At 51.6% G+C, this 8,355-nt stretch overlaps 1 protein-coding gene across 1 annotated transcript; it reads left to right on the top strand.

Annotated features, from left to right (window-relative positions):
* The first annotated feature begins 693 nt into the window (after nt 1-693).
* Nucleotides 694-3,168, top strand: LOC103721666 (WAT1-related protein At5g07050-like). Its single transcript, XM_008811961.5, has 7 exons — nt 694-1,022; nt 1,118-1,180; nt 1,439-1,555; nt 1,684-1,933; nt 2,066-2,224; nt 2,328-2,479; nt 2,623-3,168. Exons 1-7 carry the CDS (start codon nt 820-822, stop codon nt 2,900-2,902), a joined length of 1,224 nt encoding a protein of 407 aa, XP_008810183.2. The 5' UTR covers nt 694-819; the 3' UTR covers nt 2,903-3,168.
* The last annotated feature ends 5,187 nt before the right edge of the window (nt 3,169-8,355 follow it).

Consider the following 8,355-nt stretch of genomic DNA (forward strand, 5'->3'; position numbering starts at 1 on the left):
CCTTCCCTTAATTATCATGATCCTAATGTAGTGCATGATGTATGGATCCCTTGCCGGCATCTTTGATGCCACACTTGATTGTGGCCACCCTGGCATGTTACAAATAACACTCCAAACGTAACATTAGGCCCCATATATTGGACATCTTATCCAAATTGCAGGCATTTTCCACTGAGGATCAGCATCCATCGATTCCTCGCATCGTTTGCAAAGCGCGGGCACACCCAATTTGCAGCACGTCCATGGGTGGATCAACGGCTGGTGATCGACCCGCCGCAATTCCCTTCACAACCATGCATGCTCTTACACGTGCGGGCCCATGCCCGGGCTCTGGCCCTCCTCCTCGCATCAGCACGCACCACTTTCTTTCCTCTTTGTATGGGGTAGTTGTAGGTGCCTCTCACATCGCTCGCCACTAGCCCGGTGCCATGGGCCCCACCTACCCTCGCACGTAAAACCCCTCCTATTTGCTGCCACGTGGAACCAACAAACTGCCCCGTCCTGGGCCCCACTGTCTGCTGGAGGAATCATGCAGGTGGCTCCCACGTGTGGGTCCGCCTTGCCCGGAATGCCCCTCGCACGTACGCCTGGCCTTCAAAATTTCCCGGGAATGACCTCACCAAGTTGGGCGCTGCCCCAACCAAACGGATATAAATATCAAACCCCAGCTGACGACTCCCTTGGGAGAACACAAAGCCTCTTGGGTTCTTCCTCTCTAGTCTCTTCTTTCTTGTTGCTTCCAGTGTTACCCTGCTAGGATTCTCCACACTCATCCCCCCCCCCCCCCCCCCTCTCTCTCTCTCTCTGCTACTAATTAAAATGGAGATCCAAGGAAGCTGTGGCAAATTCTTCCAGAGGTGCAAGCCCTACGTTGCCATGATCTCTCTCCAGTTTGGCTATGCAGGCATGAACATAATCACCAAGGTCTCCCTCAACCATGGCATGAGTCATTACGTTCTCGTTGTGTATCGGCATGCCTTTGCTGCCCTATCGATCGCTCCGTTCGCTCTCATCCTCGAGAGGTAGCATCCGATGATCGAAAAATTTCAGCTCATCCATTCCTGTCGATTTCCACTGAAATCTAAATGCTTGAGTGTACTCTTAACTATGGTAACAGGAAAGTGCGGCCCAAGATCACATTCTGGATTTTCATGCAAATATTCATGCTGGGGTTGCTTGGGTTAGTGCTTAGCTAATGTTTCTGCATCATGTCCTAAAAATTTAGTAGAGTACTGCTACTGATCACCTGTTTGATCACCGCTCGGTTCACTGGATTGATATGGCAATGGGAGATTGGTCTCAGCCAATCACTGACTTCCACATCAAACCGGTGACTGATCGGTGATCTCGCGGGTAGTCTCTAGCTTTTCTCAAAAATTTACAATCAGAGAAAATATTTCTCTAAGTACGCCACTGAGACTTAAAACTACCACTGCAGGCCTGTGATCGACCAAAATTTCTACTATGCCGGCTTGAAGTTCACCTCCCCAACCTTCTCATGTGCGATGAGCAATATGTTGCCGGCCATGACCTTTGTAATGGCAGTCCTCTGCAGGTATTTAGCCAGAGTAGCAAGCATTCGTGGTGTTGTTACCTCAGCTTTCAGAGCATTCCAAGTGTTTTTCTTTCTTTTTTTTTGCTAATAAAAGATGGTATATTTCTGTTGGTGGAATTGGAAAATAGGATGGAGAAGGTGAATCTCAAGAAGGTGAGGTGCCAAGCCAAGGTGATTGGCACCCTGGTAACTGTGGCTGGGGCCATGCTGATGACCCTCTACAAGGGACCTATTATGGAGATGGTGTGGGCCAAGCATGTCCATCCTCACCAAGCCAACGTGCCTGCTGCCATGGATTCCACTGATAGGGACTGGTTCAAGGGCTCCATCTTCCTCATCATAGCAACTCTGGCTTGGGCTTCTCTCTTCATCCTCCAGGTAAAATCTCAAATTTATTGGAAAAATTAAGTAAGATTTCATGTAAGAACTATGAAGAAAGAAGACCATAGAAAATTGGCATTGTTTTAGTTGTGGAATTTTCTGACTTGCGTTTTCTTCTTGGTCCTGTAGGCAGCAACACTGAAGAAATATGATGCACCCCTCTCCCTCACCTCATTAATCTGCTCTGTGGGAACCCTGCAAGCCGTTGCTGTCACCCTTGTCATGGAACACAAGCCCTCTGCGTGGAGAATCGGCTGGGACATGAACCTTCTTGCTGCTGCCTATGCTGTTAGTTTCTCTCTCTCTCTCTGTTTGTGTGTGTGTGTGTGTATGTGTGTGTGTGTGTGTGTGTGTGTGTGTGTGGTTACTAACAAGGAATTTTTATGTGCAGGGGATTGTGACATCTAGCATTGCCTACTATGTTCAGGGGCTGGTGATGCAGGAAAGAGGACCAGTCTTCGCCTCTGCCTTCAGCCCACTGATGATGATCATAGTGGCAATTATGGGCTCTTTCATCCTTGCAGAAAAAGTCTATATGGGAGGGTAAGACAAACATATCATATAACAGAACCATTCTATAAAGAATCAAACAGTACAAAAGTTTAACATTTGTTCATGAAACAGGGCTTATACATAAACACTCATGTCGGCTAATACTTTCCACCACATTCACTTTGTGTATGCAGGGTCCTTGGGGCTGTCTTGATAGTTGCCGGCCTCTACTCAGTTCTCTGGGGGAAGTACAAGGAGAACAAGGAGAAGAAGGAGCAGGAAGCCATGGAGTTACCCATGGCCATAAAGGGCAATGAAGGGAATGGACAGGTCATGGACATCATGGAGGTTGATGAAGTTGAGCTGGAGAAGGCCAAAGCCAACAACAAGATGATCTCCACCCTTGACCAGAAGGTCATAGCAGTTAGTGTCCCAATTCCAGAGAGTCCCATGAAGACCAACGAGGAACCATAAGCTTTATTAGTTTGTTGTACTTTTGATGGGGGGGGGGGGGGAAGAGGGGGACTGAGAGTGGCAAGCAGAGAGGGCACAGGGGCTGAGGAGGAGGTACTTTTCGGTCTATCACCTTCTCACCTTTTTTTTCTCTCTCTTTTTATCTTCTTTTCTTTTTCTTTTTCTTTCTTTCTCATTTTGATGTGGTGGGATGGGATGCAAGCTATAATTTGTAAGTTGGATAAAATGCGATTGGGGAGTTTTATAATCTCTCATTTGAACAAAAATTGGATTTGATCATGTTGGGATCCACTTCTTTGTTTTGGCTCTGTTATGGCTGATATCATGGTTGCTATGGGTAATATCAAGCACTAACCAGAAAACGTTTCATCTAATTAAGAAAAAAAAATAGTGACATGATTCATGAACAAGGCCATTTAGTAAAATTGCAATCCCTGCCAACTATCACAGCCATTTATCACTGATACTATACCTCATGAACCCAATGTAATATAGTCTTCCATGGCCATCGTTAGTCTTCGATCTCACATATGACACAAGGATAACTTTTTAGTGTACCTTTAATCGTAATAGACGACAATCTAACTCGATGTATTTGGGTATGTTCATCCAACAAAGAATTGTTAGAGATGTGAATAGCCACATGGATATCATGATATATTTGGCTTGGACATGAAATTAAAAAGCTGATCTCCCTAATAGATTTATTTGCCCATACTTATTCACATCCATCAATGGTATGGCTCCATAATATTCCTTCACACTAGAGATCAAATAAGTAATTATATATTTTGCTTTTCCATGTAACAATATTTTCTTCCAGAGTAGTAGGATACCTCATTGTGATCTCCTTTTACTCGGTAATCTTGCACAATAAATACATGAATAACAGATGGAGGTTAATCAATTATTCTTGCAGAACCTGGAAAGTCCAAATTCATTGCTCATATTTAAGACAACTTGGCTGCATAAGATTGCATAAAGTCTGCAAAAGTGTACATTAAGCAATCCAAGGAGTGATCTTCCAGTTCGGCGCATACGAGGACTTTCTATGGAAGGCAACCTGAACAGGTTATTATATGCAGAGTAAAATTTAAAACTTCAATTGATAGGACCCTATGTCCTAGATGATAATATTCTTGGGATGCCTTTGTAAAAGGTATATTCCATGAACATGAATCTTAGAATAGAGGAAATAAAAGCACTGACAGGAGAATCCTCCAGTGAGAGTGTTGCTGGAAATTGGACCCGGGGGCCGCCGCGAAGCCAGGGGAGGAGGAGCTCCGCCGCCTGAGAGGGCGGACGGCGGGGCGCCGGCCGGCCGCATCCTCCGCTGGGGAGTGGAAGAGAGCAAAGAGGGGTGGTGCGTCCAGTCCTGTCCTGTCCTGCAAAAAAGCCGGTGGCCGGGCTCCCCGGCGCCGGCCCTCCGATGCTTAAGTCAGAGGGGGAATATGTGGAGAGAGCAGGCAGGAGAGCATTTGGATAATATAAAGAAGATGAAGAGGATGATGTCCTCAATTGTGTCTGTGTTGTTTGCTTCTTTTCACCCGGTCCAGGAGGGTTCTCTCCGGGGGTCCCCCATTCCCTTCTCCCAGGTTTCCTTTTATAGAAGGGGATTACGTTACCTGGGAGGTGGCAGGGGAATTTGTCTCTTTTCGTCATAATTGGGCACGATTTGGCCCATTAATGGCGTAGTGGAGAACGGGACCGAATCAGACCGGAACCAGGGAGTTGTCACGGTCGATCGGACCTGTTGGAGTGGTTGAACCGCCGGCCGTGATGGGCCTGGGGTCCGTGGATGGTAAGTGCATTTATTATCGAATGAACCGACGGTCAGGGAGAGTCATACGCTTTGATGGTTCAGTGATCCGGAGATCGTCTTGAGCCGTGTTCATTAAATGACTGAGTGCATTGGAGACTTGAGGGGGTCTCATGCATTAATGGTAGGTCGTGCCAAATACCTGCGGAGATCTTATGCCTTGACGGCTTGGAGATAGCGGCAGGTTGTAGTGGAGTTGTCAAGTCCCTCAGGGGGTTGGGTAGGAGTTGAACATCTGGTCAAGGCAATCGGCTCGGCAGGGGTGCCGAGCCGAGCTGGTCGCCCAATGGGGCGCCCTGTGGCGGGGTCGCTTCTAATGCTCCTGGTCGGCGCCCTTTGGTCGAGCGCCTTCTAGCCGAACGCCTTTATTTCGCGTGCTTTCCTCTGGTCAGCGCCTTCTAATCGAGCGCTTTTCTGGTCGGCGTCCTCTGGTCGGCTCTTTCTAGCCGAGCATCCTATTTGGTCGTTGGTTGGTCCGAGCGCCTCTTGGCGCTCCGGTCGGCACTCTTGGGCCGAGCATCTTTTCAGATCGGCGCTCTCTAGCCGAGCACCCCTCTGGTTAGTACTCTTTGGTCGGCACTCTTCGGCCAAGCGCCTTTCCGGTCGGCGCTTTTTGGCCGAGCGCCTCCGTGGCGGTATGACTTGGGGTTTTTCCCCCAACACTACCCCCGACTTCCGAGTTCCAGTTGGCTACCAGCTGGAGCGCGGGAAGTAGCTTTAGTTGGACCGTTACGAATTCCGAAATTTTAATTTATTGCGCATTTTGAATTATCGGACGCTTCGAAATGCCTTTAATAGGCGGCGTCTCTTCTTTCCCGAAAATCCTCATTATTGGGACACCTTTTGCGAGGCGTCCTCGCGCCGTGGGCTCATGATGAGGCCACACGATCCGATGGGGCGCTTCGGCGTTCAAAGCGTTAGCCCTAATTAAATGCGTCGTTCTGCCTTTTGGACCGACACGTGTGGTCATCTCAACGGGGTGCGGCTTTTCTTTTGCCGATCGGGGCCGTTGGGGAGGTTTATATAAACTCCCCCCTGGCCCTCCGTCCCCTTCCTATTGCCTTCTGCTTCTAGCTTTTCTTCCCCCAGCTTTTCACAGTCCGAAGTCCCTTTTCTCCGGCATCTTCCTCAGGTTCCCCTTCTTTTTTAATTTCTTTTTTTTTTTTTGCAATGGGTTCTCTTCCCAGTGAGGTTGAGTCCACCATGAGCATCCTGGAGGTCGAAATGACCGAAGAGTGGTTTTTTCCTCTTCACGGGTTCCGTTTGGAGCCCGCCAGGCAAAGGGATCGGATAACCGATCCTCCGGTAGGCCGGATTGGAGTGCACCTGGAATCACTCTGGGCCGGCCTCCGATTTCCTCTTCACGGCTTCGTGAATGAGTTGCTGACGGTATGCCAGTTGGTTCCGGTGCAACTCACTCCGAATGCCTGGAGGACAGTGATGGGCTTCCTGTCACTGTGTTTACTGCAGGGGATTCCGACCTCTGTCAACGTTTTCCGGCGACTTTTTATCTTTAAGTCGAATCCGGGAGACGGGGAGTGGCTTTACATCGCCCTTCGGGCGGGTCGGCCACTCTTTCATGGTGCCCCCTCGTCCATTCATGGCTGGAAGGAGAAATTCTTCTTCCTTGGCTCTGAATGGTCCTGGGGGTTTGACCCCAGGTGGGGGCCGGCCCAGCTTAAGTCTATCAACAGGCCCCCCCAGCTTTCTCCGCGTGAGCAGGGGATCCTCGACGCCATCCGCAGTCTCGGGGACGGCATCTTACTGAACGGCCTCATATGTGAGGACGCTTTGGTGAACGTGGGCTTGAGCTCGGCGCGTCCCCACGGTAAGTAATTACAAGATGTCTTTTTATTTCCTTACTGTTCTAATGTTCTAATCCTTTTTGCCTTTGCAGATATCGCAAAGATGGTGACGAAAAGCGAAGTCCTCTACGCCCGCTTTCAGAAGAGGGCAGCCGAGCTCTCGGGCGAGCCCACCGAGCCGAGGAAGAAACAGAAGGTCTCGGCGACCCCAGCGCCCCCGGCGCCCCCGGCGGCAGCGGTGGCCGAGGCGGGTCCTTCTCGCGCCGCTCACTCCGAGGCGGGCCCTTCTCAGCCCACGCGCCCCGAAGCTGGTCGGAGGGAGGGCGCGGATTCCGGGGGCTCGGGCTCCAGAGAAGCCTCGGTGGCGTCCCCATGCCCAGCGCCTTTAGCGCAGATTCCTGGTCGGCAGGACGCTTCAGTTGCCGACCAGGGGAGGAGTTCCGCGGGTCCCGTGTTTGCACGCCCCGCTATAGTTGTGCGGCGGTCAAATCAGCCGCTCGTTCGACCCCAACCCCCTAGCTCTGAGCTGGGGAGCAGTCAGGGAGTCTTGGGGTCGGCTCCGCCTAGGCCAGCCGATGCTGGCCTTCCGAGCCCATCGGGCTTGGAAGAACGGGTGCCCCTCGCACCCACCTGGTCGGTATTCGAGGGTGATTCAGCCCTCGAAAACCCTCGAGTAGCGCGTGAGATATTCCGGGTCGCGCTGCTCCCAGCCGACCGGGCCGCGATGCAGTCCATGAGCTACAATGCTTTCATGGACATTACCCGCTGTAACGCCGTCCGGGTAAGTAAAATTTTCCACCTGTGTAATCTGTATAGGTTTTCTACTAGTGGCGCCTTATGTTTTTCTTTTCGTCTCTTTTACAGCATTTGCACGAGACGGAGATGCTGATGCACCTAGTCCAAGAATACCGGGAGAAGGCCCGGAGGTGCCAACGCGGTTATGACGAGGCCCAGGCGAGGTACCTAGCCGCCGAGGCGAAGTACCAAGCCGCCGAGGCCGAACGTCAGGTGCTCCAGGAAAAAGTTGGAGCATCCGAGGAGGGGGTTCGAGCTCTTACCGCAGAGCTCGATGAGGAGAAGGGCGCGCATGCACTGGCGAGGTCCGAGCTGCGCGCCGCAGAGGCTCGGTTGGCCAAAGCCAAGGAAGCGCTGGCCTCCCGTGAGCAGGAGGTGGGGAATGCCCGCGTTCGCCACTTAGAGCTAGAGCGGGAGCTAAGGGACCTCGAGCGGAAGGCCACCTATCATGAGGCTCGGGAGCAAGCCCAGAGCGCGGTGGCGCTCTTTCGCGAGTCGGAGGAGTTCCGCGACCTCTTAGCAGAGGAGGGCGTGAATGGGCTAATCCAGGGCTTCCGGGACTTCCGCAACCAGCTGCGGCGGCTCCTCCCGGATTTTGATGTAAACCTGCTCCGACCGGGAGCAGGAGTCGAAAGGCCGGAGGCGGAGGCGGAGGCAGAAACTCCGGGGGCCGACCAGGGAGGTCTGGCCGAGGCGGCCGGAGCCGTCCCCGAAGTTGCCGAGGTCGCCTCCGAGGCTATTCCTATCGCTGTCGAGGCCGAGGAGGTCCCGACTGTTGAGCCCGCCGCCCCCGACACTGCTGAAGCCGAAGTGGTCGAGCTCGAGCCTTAGAGTGTAATTTTGTTAATTTTAAGTCGGGACGGTCCCCGCATTTTGTAAGGGCCGAGCCCAAATCCTTGTAGCCTACGGGCCTTTTTGAAATGAACACATATTTTTGGAAACTATTCTGTTATAGTCCCAAATTTTCCTGCTCGGATCCATTTTAGGCTCCAAGGAGATGGGCTCTATGGCCTCTAATTTCGCCCGCCGCAGGG

The sequence above is a fragment of the Phoenix dactylifera genome, chromosome 17 (assembly GCF_051530095.1).
Source record: "Phoenix dactylifera cultivar Ajwa chromosome 17, Ajwa_hap1_PhDact_Kaust_v1.1, whole genome shotgun sequence".
NCBI lineage: Eukaryota > Viridiplantae > Streptophyta > Magnoliopsida > Arecales > Arecaceae > Phoenix > Phoenix dactylifera.

Excerpts from the sequence above, each read along its gene's own strand:
- LOC103721666 (XM_008811961.5), top strand. The coding sequence starts at position 820 with ATGGAGATCCAAGGAAGCTGTGGCAAATTCTTCCAGAGGTGCAAGCCC. Across the intron at positions 1,181-1,438 it reads TTCATGCTGGGGTTGCTTGG|GCCTGTGATCGACCAAAATT; the intron begins GTTAGTGCTTAG and ends CTACCACTGCAG. Across the intron at positions 2,480-2,622 it reads GAAAAAGTCTATATGGGAGG|GGTCCTTGGGGCTGTCTTGA; the intron begins GTAAGACAAACA and ends TTGTGTATGCAG.